Here is a 16,788-nt window from a genome sequence, read left to right as displayed (position 1 = left end):
AAGAGACAGAGCGCCTCTGAGCATGCAGTAACATCCTACTGCTTAAACGCAGTTTGGCAGCTGCATTCGAGACTGACCCGTTTTAGACTGGAAGTGCAGGGTGAGAGTCGCCCTTTTCCTGGAACGCTCCCCATGCCAAATACACGCACACTCCTCTGCGTGTAGCCAGCTGACTTCTCAGGGTGGGGTGAAGGCAACGACTTTGCAAGAAGAGCCATGCTGGCTCGGACCACAGGCCTCATTCCTAGTCGAGCATTCTGCTCACAGAGCGGCCAACCAGGTCCAATAACGGGAAGCCCACAAGTAGGACAGGAGCGCAATGGCACCCTCCTGCTCACGTTGCCCAGCAACTGGGGTTGAAGGCCACACTGGCTCTGATCCTAGAATTAGCAGACAGCCATCCTGATTAGTAGCCGCTGACAGCCTTCTCCTCCATGGATCTGTCTCACCCCCGTTTAAAGCAAACGCAGCGGGCATCACCACCCCTTGCGCTAGCGGAGACCCTAGTTTTAACTCTGCACTCTTTAACATCCTACTGCTTAAAGCCAGTTTTGCAGAAGGAGAAGGCCAAATCCAGGAGCGGCCCACTTTAGACTGTGGATGGACAGGAGCATGGTCATATTTTTGAGCACTCTCCATGAAAAAACAAAACCACCCAAACCCCTGCATGTAATAAGCTAGCACATCAGGAAGAGAGCTTTCTCCCTGATGTCCCAGCTTACTACAGGATTGGGGGGGGGGGGCCACAGGGAAGCATTCAAATGTGGGGAAGCATTCAAAATCAATAATCTCCTAACACTCCAGCACACGGACATGGTACAGTCCATCCAGGATCCTACCACCTTGTTCCGTGTAAAGCTGTGTAACGGCTCTGGAGTAGACATGCTTAGCCTCCACAGATCCAGAATCAGGAGCTTTGTTCTCTCAAACACCAGTAGAGAGAGACAGCTTGTGTCTGTCTGGTACCAGTCCAGACTGCAGGCAAGGGATGACAGGATGGAAGATATTGATATAGATCCTGCACATAGTAATTGTATCAGTAAGAATATAACCCAACATAAACATGATGGAATCCCTGAATATAGAAAGCTAGCGTATCAGGGAGAAGAGTCCCTGATGTAGTAGTTTTCTGTATGCAGGGATTTATTTCTTGATGTCTGGCATGGAGGATCATTCAGTTGTGTGAATCCCAACCTACAGTCTGAAGAAGTACAGCCCAGGGACAGGCTTATGATCTATTGCTTGTGAGTGCGGCACCTCTCCTTTATAAAGGAACTAGCCTCATCCTGAATCATGTCCGTCCGTCCCTCTCTCTCTCTCTCTCTCTCTCTCTCTCTCACACACACACACACAGAGAGAGAGAGAGAGAGAGAGAGAGAGAGAGGAGAGTTCAAATATTTATGGTAAGAGTCAGCCAGGTACCAATCTGGCTGAACCTGTAAACATCTTATTAAGGCTGTCAAAGAGTTCTGTGCAGCCTGAAAGCTTACCTTGTACTCCAGATAATCTAGTTCAACTGCATATGCACCTGCATTGGCATTGGCTTTCCCTAGCATGACTTTCGCCATAATGCTGCAAATTTTTTGCTAGGAATTCTGACAGCCTTCACCAAACTACATTTCCCAAGCATGATTCCTTCGTTGGGAATCACACAATTTAAACGGGGTTGAAACCCGGTTCATGACATGTGAAGCAAAGCTCTCTTGACAGGGATCTCTTAAAAAAAAACAAAAAAACTTTCCATCGAATTAACCTCACCCACAAAAGCAAGATGTCTCATACAGCCCATGCCCTGCTCACCTCTTTCCCACAAACCCTCTGTGAAGTGTTAGAACTCCCAAGAGGGAACTGGAAACCACAGAAATTAACTTAGTGCACCTATTACCCCACCACCAATGAACCCCGACCCCAGGGTGCCTGCCTCTTGAAGCAGGTTAATCCAACGTCAAACCACCGCCACTCCATCATCTTGTCAGGGACTTACCCAGCATGCCTTTATTGGAGTCCGACAAGCACATATCCTTCTCAGCACTGGGGAGGACAAAGCCCACCACGAAGATCTCCACCCCGTCAGCCATGAGGGCCAGTCCGAGCACAAAGTACAGCGTCCACTGGAACCGCCCGTGTCCACACTCTTGGAGAATCAGCTCATACTGTTGGGCTAACTCTTCCCTCTCCTTCTTCTTCTCCCCTTCCAGGTCATCAAAGTCCCTGAACTCGCTCACCACCTCCTGGTTGGCTGTCAAGTGGTCCCCACCTTTGAGGGAGTCGTTCCGGGGAATGCCCTGGTACTCTCCCTCGTAGATTTCGTCGTCTTCATCGTGGCCTTCTGTGGCGTCACTAGAAGCCCCTTCATCATCGACCGAGGGCTCCCCATGGTAGTAGCCATCTTGGGGCTGGTAGTTGTCATCGTCATCTTCCTCGAAGCGGGTGTAGGAACGCTTCGTGTACTCATCTTGCACCCGGTCTACCCCTTTGCCCACCTTCTTGGTCGCGTGCTTCTTCACTTCCTTCGCAATGTCTTTCGCTCCACGGATGAAGGCCGTCCGGTCCCTGAAACCTTCATCCATGGCTCTGGCCTGGCTGGCAAAACCTTCCAATCTCAAGACTCGAGGGAGAGAGAAATGTACTCACACAATTAACTTGGGGAGTCTTCTCCGTTCAGCACCCTGAAGGGCGGACAGTTCCTTCCCTGGGAGACCTGTCGACCCCTCAAGCAACCTGGCTCGGCTGTGACCTTCCAGTGGGCAAGCGAGGAGGACCAAGGCGGGCCGCTCTGGCGAGGATGCTCTGTGAGGATGCTGAGCAGCAACCCATCCGCTCAAGTCCGAACTTATGTCTAAAAAGCTGGAGTACCGTCAGAGAGAGACAATGCAGGAAGCAGCTCCTTGTGGCTGAACCAAGACGGTCCTGCAAGGACGATAAAGCAAAGCCAGAGCATTTCAGACATAAACACAGAACAAGAGTGTTTGGCAATTCATACAGAGGGAAACCTGGATGTTAAATGCTAATCCAGATGACCAAATTCGCAAGGTGGAAAGGAAATGCTCTGATGCTCTGACTTGGATTCCTGCATTGAGCAGGGGGTTGGACTCGATGGCCTTGTAGGCCCCTTCCAACCCTACTATTTCTATGATTCTATGAAAGTAGTTTTAGCAAATCTGAGCCTAAGTTGCACTTGCAGCGAAGGGGCTGAGCAACTGGTTTCACCAGATGTGTAACTTGCAACTGTGTCTGCTTTCACCCTGCCACGAGAAAGCTAGCATTGGGGCATTTATCAATCCACTGGTCTAGTATTGTCCACTCCTCTTTTATTTTTACTGTACTCAAATATTCCATGAAGCCAAGAACACCATCCTGGTTTAAGTGGCAGCCTAGTTTTTTATGGCATCATGATGACATCTGATCGCAGCAATAGAAGCGTGAGCCCCATCCCGCAAAAGTCACCCCACGTTCAGAAACATCCTCTCCTCTCTTGATTCAGCCAGACAGCCAAGCCTCCCCCACTGTCCGCATGCTATAATTGGTGGCCTTTTGAACAGGAAGGCAGAAGCAGGCCACACAACAGTTGCCATCACAGTGGCACAGGTCACAAACGCCCAGGAGTCAACACTGCCGCTGCGTCTATTGCATTTGCTGCTGGGAGGAGACAGCAAACGTCCTCCCCACAGCCTCTCAGATCTGCTTTGTGAGCACCTTCTGGGAGAGGCAGAGGTCTTTTGGTTATTCTCTTGCCAACATTTTTTGTAAAATTCTCTCCATCCTTTGTTCTACGAAATTTGTGCTTTTAAAAAATACAGACCAAAAGTAGAGCCAGCCGAAGGGCAGTAATTCTGTTCTCCATAGTTTGGGTCAGTGTTGCCGTGGGCGCGCACACGCACACACACAGAAATCTTATATTGAGTTCTGCTTTGTGTAGGAACAGCTGGCATTGCTAAGAGTGTCTTTTTTGGAATGCTCCATGCTTCCAAAAAAGAGAAAAAAGAATTTGCCTCAAGCTTCTGCAGATCTCAGCCATCCTGCTTAGGAAATGAGATGGTAAGGGGGAAAACACACCAACAAGACAAACCTGTATAACTAACGAGCGCGCCGCCCGCGTTAAGTGCATCCATTCCTCATGCAGGTAAAAAGCGGATTACATCCCCCAACAGGCTACAAGTGAACCCTACTGGCAAAAATAATTCAAGAGGGCAATTTGCTGCAATGAAAAGGCACAGACAATGAAGCCTCAGCCCCAGCTAGGGACAAATAAACCTGCCATGGTATATTTTCTAATATAGTTGTTATTCATGAACTACAACTGCATTTCTTTCCAAGCAGTACTTCATCCTCTTAAGTACACTCACCACCAGCAGCAGGCAGGAACAAAATGCCTGAAAAAGGGTCTTGCAACCCTGGGTTGGTGTGTGTTTTTCCAGTTTAGATGAAAAGTGGGGGGAGACAACAATACTTTACTGAGTGCTGGTACAACTGAATTTGGGGTTCACAAGTTGTGCAGCCTTGTGAGATACGTGTGAATGGGGCTGGGTGAGGAGATGATGAACAAAGGAAACCACTGGTCCATCTAGCAAAGATGGCCAGTGGATCTCCCATTGCCGGCATCCCAATCCATCCGTTTAACTGGAGATTGAACTGGCATGCAACAGATGTGTTATACCATTGGGCAGTGTCCCCGCTCCTAAAGACCTTCCAACAAATCAAGAGACCAGGCTGGGTACCAATCAGGGTGCCGTATTTCCCCAGGCAGAGGAGGGACATCAATGTAACATCCACAGCCCATCAGAAAGCCAGGCTGGATGCAATCAGTAGTCCTGACTTTCCCTGGAGGAAAAATAAGCAGCATAAATCTGTTATCAAGCCATTTTCCACTAATAGAATGCATTTTTGTGCATTATTTTCATGAATATGTTCATTCCCCCCCCCAAACACACAAATGCAAGATGGAATCAAAGGATTATCCTTCCTTCCTTTATTTATTTATTTATTAAATTTATTAATCGCCCATCTGACTGCTCACCCAGCCACTCTGGGCGATGTACAACCCACCATAAAACAATTTAAAACAATAAAATTTTACCATAATTTTTTTTTTTAAATACCCTAACCCACCCCAAATGCCTGCCTGAACAACCACGTTTTTAATGCACGACGGAAGCTCATTAAAGAGGGGGCATGACGGAGTTCCCTAGGGAGGGACTTCCACAGAGTGGGGGCCACCACAGAGAAGGCCCTCTCCCTTGTCCCCACCAGTCTAGCTGTCCTGGCTGATGGGACAGAGAGAAGGCCATCTGAGGCTGATCTTGTTAAGCGGCCTGTCTGGTGTTGCTGGAGGCGCTCCTTAAGATAGGCTGGGCTGGAACCATATAGGGTTTTAAAGGTCAAAACCAACACCTTGAATTTGGCCCAGAAAACAACTGGTAACCAGTGCAACTCCTTCAGCACTGGAGTGATGTGATCTCGCCGGCGGCTGCCTTTAATCAGGCGAGCCGCCGCGTTCTGTACCAGCTGCAGCTTCCGAACCGTCTTCAAGGGTAACCCCACGCAGAGCACATTACAGTAGTCTAAACGAGAGGAGACCAGGGCATGTACTACCGATGGGAGCAGATGGTCGGGAAGGAAGGGGCGCAGCCGCCGTATCAGATGGAGTTGGTACAGCGCAGCCTGGCTCATGGCTGACACCTGAGCCTCCATGGACAGCTGGGAGTCCAAAATGACCCCCAGGCTGCGGACCTGGTCTCTCAAGGGTAGCCGTACCCCATTCAACACCAGGTCAACATCCCCCAGCCTCCTCTTGTCTCCCACCAAAAGTACCTCGGTCTTGTCAGGGTTCAGCTTCAGCTTATTCCTCCCCATCCAGCCACTCACCGTCTCCAGACATTTGGACAGGGATTCTACGGCCAACCTTGGTGAAGATTTGAATGAGAGGTAGAGCTGCGTGTCATCCGCATATTGATGACACTGCACCCCAAACCTCCTGATGATAGCCCCCAGTGGCTTCACATAGATGTTAAATAGCATCGGGGAGAGGATGGAACCCTGTGGCACCCCACAAGTAAGTGGCCACGGGTCCGAAACCTCCTCTCCCAGTGCTACCCTCTGGTACCTGCCGGAGAGGAAGGACCGGAACCACCGCAATACAGTGTCTCCAATGCCCAACCCCTCCAGGCGGTCCAGGAGGATACCGTGGTCAATGGTATCAAAAGCCGCTGAGAGGTCGAGGAGAACAAGGAAGGAGCATTCACCCCTATCCAGAGCCCTCCTCATATCATCCACCAAGGTGACCAGGGCCGTTTCTGTCCCATGCCCAGGCCTGAAGCCCGACTGAAATGGGTCTAGATAATCAGTTTCTTCCAAGTGTGCCTTCAACTGCACCGCCACCACCCGCTCAATCACCTTGCTCCAAAATGGCAGATTTGAGACTGGGAGAAAGTTGTTCAGAACTTGAGGATCCAAGGATGGCTTCTTTAAGAGCGGTCTTATCACTGCCTCCTTGAGGGCTGATGGCATCACTCCCTCCTCAAGGGAGGCGTTCACCACCGCCTTGATCCCCTCACCCAGCCTCTCTCTGCAGCTCATAATGAGCCAAGATGGGCAAGGATCAAGTAAGCAGGTGGTCGGCCTTACAGATGAAACACCTTGTCCACTTCATCAGAAGGAAGAAGCTGGAACCGATCCCACAAAACCGGTTTGCCACAGGCCGCCTCTTAGGACAGCTTTCCCCAACCTGGTGCTTTCCAGGTATTTTTGGACTTCCATCAGCCCCAGCCAGTGTGGCAAATGCTTCAGAATGCTGGGCATTGTGGTCCCAAACATCTGGAAGGCACCAGGCTGGGGTAGGTTGAAGCTGATGCACCTTGAAGCTGAGTAGGTTGCATATACTGTAATCTTATATTATTAGTTTGTTTCTTTATGTCTTTATAAATGTATTAGTTACTTCATCTATTTATTATTTATACCGCTTCTCCTTTGAAACATATCCCAAAATGACTGACAAAACAATAAACTTAAACAAAAATGAAATAAACAAAAAAGACCACACACACACACACACAATAGTATCATTTCAGCCTAAGTTGACTTCCAATAAAAACTTAAAATAATTTAAAAACGTTAAAATAATCTGAGACCTTTAAGACCAATTTGAAACATCCCCATCAACAGAATTACAAGCGGGGGAGAATCTTAAAAATGGAGTGTGGCGCGAATACCTTTAAAATACTAAGAAGCCATATGGAACAAAAACATTTTAACAGCCCGCTTACAACTGAACAGAGAAGGGGCTAGCCCGGCAGCCTTTGGGATCCAGAAAAGGCCCTGTCCTGTGTTCCCACCAACCTAACCTCCCTTCATAAAAATTAAATGCTAGCATTTATGGAGGATGTCTAGAGCGGGTTCACAGCCAAACAAGAGTCCAGGCTGGGAGCCAAAACAGTGTCATCGAGGAGGACTCCCACGTGGAAGATGGGAACTTCTCCAAAGTCTTGTTCAGCAGCAGGTTTTTACAGAAGGGTAGGTCAAGATTAGAACATCCAATCTGCAGCGTTAGATCTGCAGTGGGCCATTCACACATGACAAGTATATGCAGTGGGCCATTCAAGCCATGCATGCCCATGGCTCAGCTAGCGCTGTGGTCACCACAACCAAATTACGCTAAATAAAGGGTGGGGGGAGAGAGAAGGAACAAGTTACCAATACTCCCGTGGCCAGGACACAGGTTCCTCTAGACCAACCAACTGATGCAAAGATACTCAGTTCCACTTCTTGATCACATGCCCCAGGGAAGAGAAGGAGGGGGAAATGGATGTGCACTGAATGCAGGGATGCAACTGTTTGCCAAATCGCCCATTACCCCTCTCTTCATAGGATGCTATTTTTAATCATTAGCAGGAGAAATATGTCTAGTAGCAAGCAAGATAGAGAGCACGGGAGCCGGGCAGTGCATGCATATGAATAGATGTCTGTACGGATGTGAATACATTATTTTAAATAGCTTCTCGTCCAGTCTCCTGTAGTGAGCTGGAATTGATTCCAGGTGATCAGACAGAGAATCTTTGATCAATAAACCCTTTCCACATACATGCATACATAAGCATAATTTCACAAAACACACTCGAACTAATTTTGCTTAATTGCTTATAAAAGAGAAGCCCAGGGTTTGGATCTCGCTGGAAGCCCCTGTCCCCAACCTGTGAGGAGTCTGTGGGGAGATTTATTTATTTTTACAGCACTCTCTGTCCAGGAGAATTTCCCTCTGTTCATGCACCTTACATTCCTGGATTAAGCCCTAGTGTTAAAAAGAGATGCCAGAGAGAAACTTTGCTAGATATGCATGCGGATAAATGTTTGGATTGTTAATTTCTTTTTAGGATAATGTCATGCTTGAATAATTGGGCAGGGAAGAGGTCGGGAGGCCCTCAATGAAATCCGCAAGCTCCACCCCATCTTCCGCTAGTTTTATCTCAGCCTCCCCAAGCTGGGGGTGACTGGAGTTGTAGTCCCGCATGTCTGAGGGGTGCCAGTTTGGGGAAGGCTGCTTTATAACTTGCGGACAATGGGTGGCACTATATTGGCATAGTTCAGCCTTCCCCAACCTGGTGACCTCCAGATTACATATCCCATCTTCCCCAGCCAGCATGCACAATGGTCAGGGATGATGGGTGATGTAGTCCAAAATGTCTGGAAGGGAAGTTTGTTTTAGCTATATTATCCCCTGCAGTGGCCTTTAAAAAGCAACAGGTAAAAGATCAACACAAAATCTAATAAGGCCAGGCCTTCTTGGCTCCCCACTATAATTCTCTATTATTGATCTGGTCATCAGACCTCACAGTAGGGCCTATACAACATGGGAGGATAAAACACAAAGCCATGGCTTAACATATAGAAGTAAAATTCTAAAATATAAATCAAATATATCTATCTATACAATGGAAACAAAAACAGAAATGATAAAACAGAACACAAGCAAAAAAATGTAGTCTAGTTCAATTAATATTTTAGACCATATCCTTATTGCTCTCAAGAAGTATTTAGCTATGATATCTGTAACAAACTCTTCTGCATCAGAAAGAAGGAAAGGAACATAGCATTCAGAGGAGTGTAGCCCGCTCTCTGTCCATCCACCCAGACCCTCACCCCTCCAATAAGGTCAAGCAAAGAGATCATTTCCATGGATGTTGAAGGATATAGAAAATGGATTTAGAAAAAAAACACATGGTAACGCACAAGCAGAGAGAACTGAAAATGCAAATTGAGGTTCCCTTGGGGAGAAAAATGAGAGGGAGAAAACGCTGACTCGAGTGATAATGGCAGAGACATGATCATACCATATCGCCAGGCAGAAAGCCCATAGAAGGCTCACACTCAAATGTCACTCTCACGTATTGCAATAAAAAGGCCTCCATCAAAAAGACAAGGGATAGTTATTCATAGATGTCTGATAAACTCAAGAGCTCCAGTTAGCATTAGTTGGAAGAGAGACAGGAGAAATGTTTGGGCTTCATCTTGCCTGGAAGCCACACCCTGTGACTTGAAGATATTCAAGGGCTAGCTGTGATTGAGAAGATACTTTCTGCACACACTCAGAAACAATCCTTTCATGATAATTACTTAAACTGCAGGGCATTGGCAAAAGGTTCTGGGGGTCAATGCTCCAGTTAAGCTCCAACCGGGGAAAGCAAAGATCAAATCTAGCCTTTGTCACGGACTCATTTGGGTGGGCCCCCATTGTTTCTGTATCAGCCTCAGTTGTCCAACCTTTAGAGTGGGAATAATACACTGAACTCACCACACAGGCAAACATTAATCTGCAATTGTTGTAGAAATGAATAATCGACTGCAAAGCATATAAGCATCATGATGGGATTTGATATTAATTAGCCAAATGTCCGTCTTCATGCTGGCTATGAGAGGACAGGAGAAGCTATACTGCAGAGACTCCTGCAAAGGGGGGGGGGGTGAGCATGCACGCGGTCAGCTGTAACCCTTCCCCCCATTGTGGGTAGGGAAAGGCGGAGGCTGACACACCTGCTGTCAAGATGACAGGTACGTTTTACCCACAGCCCTACAATTAGGGTAGCCAGGTGCCCTACTTTACAAAGGACAGTTCTCCATTTTGGAGAGCTGGTAGAGGACAGTCCTCCATTGGAAGGTGTCCTCTCTTCGAAGGGCTGTGCAGTCCAAGTCCAGTTTGAAGCTGAAAGAACAACAAGAAAGGAGGGAAGGGCTTGCAATTTCCCATTCGCAGCTAGCAGCCCCCTGGACAGAAGACTCCACAGCCGGCACAGAGCTCACCCGGCCACCGTCTTCCCCGCTACGGCGTTGCATTTCTATCAAAATTATAGTTATTATTTCTACACCTGCATATTATTCATTATTCAAGTTTATATACTGCTTTCCACAGAAGTATCAAAGCAGTGAACATAAAATACAGCAGCATAAACCCAATAAATATAACCACAGAAACAGGACAACATGAATTAAGCAGCAATAGCACCGCACACTCTGCTGGGTGCTCCAAGCTATGGCTGGGTGGGCCACCCTTCAGGGAAAGCCTGTGTGCAGAGGTGAGTTCTAAGAAGACATCCTAGGATGGGGGGGGGCTGTCTAACGTCAGTAGGCAAAGCGTTCGAGGGGGTGGGCGCTGCAACCCTAACTGCTCTACTGCAAACCTCATCATTCCACTGATGATCGCAGAGACAGTCGGGGATGAGAGGGCTGGGCTGCTTCATGAGATGGCCTGCTCCCCTTGCTTAGATCTTCATATGTTAACAACAACACCTTGAGCTTGGCCCAGGAGCTTACTGGCAGCCCAAGCAGTTCTTTTAGCAAGGGTGTAGCTTGCTGTTGGAAGGAGGGCCCTGCCTCCTTCCCACAAATGTTATGCGAATTGGTGTCCTCCTTTCTGGGGGTCGGGGGTGATGCATTTCCTCTTTTTTGATGATGGGCAAGTGGCCACTCTACACACTTCCCAAATCCCTGGCCCCTGTGTGCCTGGAAACAAGTTGGGGAGGAGTGGCACTTTTTGTTTTGGAGATTTCTCCAAAGGTAATGGGAAAGAAGTGACTGAAAGGGTACATGGCCAAGGTATTACTAGACGTTTCAAACAATTCACCACTAGGTCATATAATCTATAAATCCGATTTCAAAACGTGTCAATAGGAGCAAAATGAATCATCTGCTCTCACCTAAATCTCTAACAGGCATGTATTAATCAACTATCAAATTATTTTTACAAGCCTAAATCTGATTGGCTGGACCCATAATGTCTTATCTACGTGTGACAAGGAAGGAAGCCATCTCCTATCAAAGGTATCTGGAAATTTAAAACTGATCAGAGTCTCAGTTCATCTGGAAATTCTGTCCATTGTTCAAAGTGCCCATTTGCACACTTTGCTCCCTCACCTCACCCCCTTGCACCACAGATTCTATCGTCTTAGCCCCATATAACTCAAAAGAGCCACTGAGAACTGAACCAGCTGCTATCTGCATAGTCCCACCCCTTAAATCTGCATAGCCCCAACCAGGGTTCTGTTCCATGGTCACGCTAGAGTGTGACAGAACTCCTCCAGAAAGTGGGTTCTAAACACACACACACACACAAAGAGAGAGAGAGAGAGAACAATACCAGGATCTTACCGTATATTTCAGCAACACTGCATGCCCTGCTTCCTGTTCCCTGATCGAACAAATACCAAGCACAGGGGTTCCTTTTAACCCCAAACCCATTTTGAATGCCAGAGCATCTCTCTGAGCATGGGCAGAGTACACTTGTGTAGCCATCGTTCACCACCACATGTTCAGGATTCTAAGTGGGCCTTTGCAGCCAGCTCAAGCCCTTTAGAAAACAGCCACTCGGCAATTACTTCTCTTCAGAGACTCCTTACTGTTCTTTTCACGCATTACATTATTACATCTAAATTAGCACAGAGAGCGAGAGAGAGAAAGAAAGCAAGAAAAACACACCTGCATCTTCTTTTTTTGGAGGGGGAGGCTGCTTTTCAGCTGACAAGGTCACCCACCAAACCAGCTGAAAACGTCTTTGCATCCTCCCTTCAAATCCATTGCCCTCTGTCGTCCAATAAAAACACACCGCCAGAAAGCACCCTTGCTATTTATCCTGCTATAATGAACAACTCAGTGGAGAAGGAACTGTTTAAAAATTGCGAATTAAAAACCCTAGGAAGTAGTAGTCACGTGTTTCCCTCCCACCCCACCCCACACCTGATGGCTTGGAAAGACAGAATCTCTCTTCTCCTTCAGTTGGATGGGGTGGAGGGATTGCAGTTTGAGCAGGGCAATCTTTTCCAGAAGTCTAATGACCTTTTTCAATATCACAGCCAAAACAGAAAAAGAAAAAGAGACAGAACCTGTGAGGAGGAAGAGGGGTGTACTATGGAATAAGGGGATCTGGGCTTGGAACAGATACAGCACAACTGGGAATGATGGTGTCGGGGAAAACACTGTGACCCCCTTTTGGAAAACCTCTGCCTTGCTAGCACATAAAAGATATCCCTCAAACCATCAATTCTAAAGCTTTTGGGGGGTAAACTAGTTTTCAACCACTGTGGAGGAAAAGTGGGGAGCTTCTCAAAATTTGAAAGGTACAGAACCCCCACACACACCTCTCCTTTCCTTCAACAGCATCTCATAACCTGCATTTTCAACTGTAATGTCAAAGGTCCTCATTTTTATAAGGGAAGTGGCACTGGAAGAAGGAAATCAAAGCCGTCTTCAACACCTCCCACACAATCAAGCCTCTATTCCCTCCCCAGCATGCCCCCCCCCCCCGCCCAAGGGTTATTTTTAATTTTTGATACTTAAATTTCGGACATTCCTGTCCAAATGTCAGTTCTTCATTGGTGTAATTGCTCAAAACGGAACGTACTTCCTTGTTCCACACAGACAACGTACTTCAGAAAGACGATATTGGTTTGAAAGGGGGGGCGCGTATTAGAACCAACCGACCTGCCCCCTCCCCTCAAATCATTTGTGTGGGCTCTGGAAAAAGAAAACACCAGACTGCAGAACAATCAGGGTAGAGTTAAAGAAGCCAGCACAACCCCAAATTTGCAATCCAAACACCCCAAGGTCATCTTACGTTTGGCGCACGCCTCAGCCTTACAAATTTCTTCCCCCTCGCAAAAGCCAGCTGTCGAGCCGAAATAAATAACCTTCCTGCAGATCGAGACCAAGGCGAGGAAGCCCCTATGGCTTCAGACCAGCAGGGCAAGACACAGAAAATGAAAGATGCTCCGAGAAGGAAAAATACACACGCCGGCAAGAGGGGGCGGGGGGAAGAGGCCGACGCCAAAGGCAAGGTTTTCGAGGACAAAATGGCCACATCGAGGGTGATGTGGGGAGAAATTTGGTGAGGTTTTGCTCTAGCATCCTCCACTGATCGGGCTGGTGAGGCGGAGATGGCGCCCACCTGGAAAGAGAGGCACTGGTTGCCTTTGCTTACCTCCTGTGGTACCCAGAGCTTCTCTCAAGCGCTCATCTCTGAAGGATGCTGCAACAGAGATACAGGAGGGGACCAGAAGTGAGAATTAACACTGCAGCCTCCAACGAGCTCGCTGAATGATGGGAGAGTCCATTGTGGCACGGAAGGGAAGGGAAGGGAGGCAAGCTCGCTCCCGGACAGAAAAAAATAAAACCAACAAAGGTTTCGGGGAACCACACCGAAACGGGCTAAGGAGAAAGGGAAAGGCATCCGTTCTCTCTTATCTGTGGTCCCTCATCGCAGGGGCGTGTGTGAAAGGCGGTTCGAAGATCAGGTTCCTTCTTCGGGATTTCAGTTTAACCCCTTTCGCCAAAACGCACTGACGATGAAAGCAAAAGTGACTAATGGTGTTATTAGGCAGTTTGAGCTGACTCTGTGCCTGCTGGGAAGACGGATTTTCAGTGGTGAGAAGGGGAAACAAGCCACACACAAAAACCCACCTTTTTGCTCAAAAATTCCTGTGGTAAGTTTGGACCTTAGTGCAAAAGATTAGGTGTATGCAGTGTTCAAATTCATGTCTGTTTGGGTTTTTTTTAACAAGACTAGGGGAAAATGGAACAAGCCCCTTCACTGATGTTAGAAAGGATAATCAACTTGGCTTTTCCAATGGACACAAGGCAAACGTGCCCACAAATGGCACCGAACCAATGCACCTGGCTGGTTGAATGCCATTGCACAACGAAAGGTTGCACATGACTGTGCGACAGATGGCATGGATGTATCATGCTGTCAAGGGCGGATTGTGGGATCCACCTTTCCAAGCGCATCTTGATGGTGCCTCTGTATGCCCCTGCCTGGAAAAGGGTGGGTTTTAAAACAAGGGCAGATCACCAGGCACCCCAGCTGAGAGTCAGAAAAATGTACCATCACCCACCCCGACAAAAAAAGATTGTTCTCCAATTGCCCTTTGACTTTGGGACATCGGTCTTTGCCAGACACATGAAGCCATCGCCTCAGTCCAGCATAGAATCTACTCAATGAAGTGAGTTTAGAGGGGCCGTGGAATTCCCCAGTCCAGTGGCGCGAGAAGAGAAAGATGCTCCCTGGACAAGGTTTGCTTGGTCCTGTAGCTCCATCTCCTCCTCACATAAACTAGGCTAACACTTCAGGCGTTTTGGACTACAGCTCCCAGGATTCCTGACCCTTGGCCATGCTGGCTGAGGCTGATGGGAGTCAAAGTCCAAAACAGCTGGAGGGCCCCAGGTTGGTGAAGGCTGAACTATACTGATTTAGCCCCAGCTCATGGAAACAGTTATAAAGCAGCCTCCCCCAACATGGCGCCCTGCAGACGTGTGGCTGTTGGCCATGGGGACTGGGGGTGATGGAAGTTGTAGTCCAACACATCTGGAGGGGGGCAGGCTGAGGAAAACTGTTATGAAGCAAGGTTGAATGAGGAAAGACACCTCAGAGCATGCACAGAGTGCAATTTCCCTGATCATTGAGCAACAGCAGCCTGTTTGCCACCTTCTTAGCATGCAGCAGCAGTGCCTCCTTCCAGAACAGCTGGCAGCCTTCCCACACAGGGGCCTTGGCCCCACCTGGCAGCTCTTTTTAGAAAGCAAGTGCCACACACACACATATACACACCCCACCTTCAGCAAGTTTCTGAGAGCACAATACGCAAATTAGTCATCACCAGCAGCCATTCCAACAGGCTGCAGCAGAGGGAGATGAGATGGGAAGCAGAGTCATTCCACCAGCACTACTGAAAGACTATTTCATTTTTTCCTCTTCCCTCCCCATCCCTTTTTCCTTGTGTGTCATGTCTATTTAGACTGCAAGCCTGTGGGGCAGGGACTGTCTAGGCCCCTTCCAATTCTATGATTCTATGAACGCTGCCTCTCCCCAAGACAGGCCAGAGCTCCTTCCATCCTCCAGCTCTGCATTACAACTCACAGAAATGCATCTGATTGTCATTTTAAATAATGGTAAGTACTCACTCTTCCGGATAACTGGGGATTGGGTTACCAATGCAGCACAGAAAAGAAGGTAAAGTCCAGTCTGGAACAAGAAATAATCATCCAAAGATTCCAAAAAGCTGGGAAGAAAATCCAAAGGCACTAAATAGATGACACCCCCCCGCACAATAAAAGATCGACAGTCTTCAAGAGCCAATCAAGAAAGATGTTCAAGCTTTCCACATCTCTATATTGCAAAACACATGGGAGCTAGCAGGGTCAGTCAACTCACCATTACATAACTGGGAGTGAACGTACCCACCTTTACACTCTTGGAAGTTTAAACACGCACGCACTGGCAGATACCAAAAATCAATTTAAAAAAAGTGAAATTGGGAGCAAAAAACGGGCTTTTCACCTCCCAGTCGGTGGGCTCTAAAGCACAACAGCAAAAACGGGGAGGCTGTTTGCTCTTAAATTGTCTACAGAGTCAGAAACAATCAACAAGACGCAAAACACAGAGTGAATGTGACAGGCTCTCGCCTTTGTATTTGAAGTAAGAGACTTCAAAACAACTGCATGTTCCTAAAAACTCTGTCCACATTTACAAGTGAGGGTCGGGATGAGAAGAGGTGCCGGAGGTGCAAAAAGAGATGGTGTGGCGTGTGGAAGTAGGCGGAGCTTCCAAGGGCACATGGGGCAAGTAGGCATGGCTTTGAAGTTGGCGGGGTTTCTGGGAAAGTTGGTGGGATGTAGTGCCAGGATCCAGAAAGCCTCGTGCCGTACGGCCCACACCACTGGAAGGGAGGTGGGAGTCTTCCCTGGACCAAAGAATACCTGTTCAAATGGTTCTTAAAACAAAAGAGGAACCAGGGGAAGGGCTGTAGCTTAGTGGCAGAGCCCCCGCTTTGCCTGCGGAAGGCCACAGGTGTGATCCCCGGCACCTCCAGGTAGGGCTAAGAAGGAATCCTGCCTGAAATGCTGGAGAGCCGCTGCTGCCAGTCAGCGTCAACAACGGCGATGGACCAAGGGCCTGACGCCGTACAAAGCAGCGTGCAACGTTCTAACCATTCCAGGAGAGCGGGCTAAACAGGACAGGCTCAAGACGTACTGGTGACTGAGGAAAATCCAAAATGGCACCCACACTCACCACCCCCTCTACTGCCGCTCACGGCGCAGCCGCTTCCTTGGTTCAACAGGAACCTCAGTCTCTCTTCCGGCACCCATGATGCGTCACCAGCCAGCAGAGCGAACCCTGCCAAATGGCAGCTCTCCCAGGGTCGTTCTTGAAAGATCCTTTCCTTGAGCAGAAGAGAAAGCCGTTAAGTGAGCGATTATGGGCCCTGTGCGGATGGTAGAATTCCTTATTACACACACAGTGGAAAGCGCAGC

The 16,788-nt window shown here is 48.1% G+C and overlaps 1 protein-coding gene across 1 annotated transcript in view; it reads right to left on the bottom strand.

Moving 5' to 3' along the window:
• Positions 1 to 16,634, bottom strand: part of SV2A (synaptic vesicle glycoprotein 2A) — a 47,492-nt gene extending 30,858 nt beyond the window's left edge. The window contains exons 1-3 of the mRNA XM_084823833.1: positions 16,547 to 16,634; positions 15,439 to 15,499; positions 1,985 to 2,910 (exon numbers count right to left, since the gene is read on the bottom strand). Coding sequence (XP_084679959.1) covers positions 1,985 to 2,570 — 586 coding nt within the window. The 5' untranslated portion in view covers positions 2,571 to 2,910; positions 15,439 to 15,499; positions 16,547 to 16,634. The remainder of the gene's footprint in view (positions 1 to 1,984; positions 2,911 to 15,438; positions 15,500 to 16,546) is intronic.
• Positions 16,635 to 16,788: the final 154 nt, after the last annotated feature.

The sequence above is a fragment of the Heloderma suspectum genome, chromosome 17 (assembly GCF_057233095.1).
Source record: "Heloderma suspectum isolate Gila_16-S chromosome 17, 16-S_ref, whole genome shotgun sequence".
Lineage (NCBI taxonomy): Eukaryota > Metazoa > Chordata > Lepidosauria > Squamata > Helodermatidae > Heloderma > Heloderma suspectum.
Note: the sequence above shows the minus strand (reverse complement) of the source record. Positions and strands in the feature narration are given on the sequence as shown.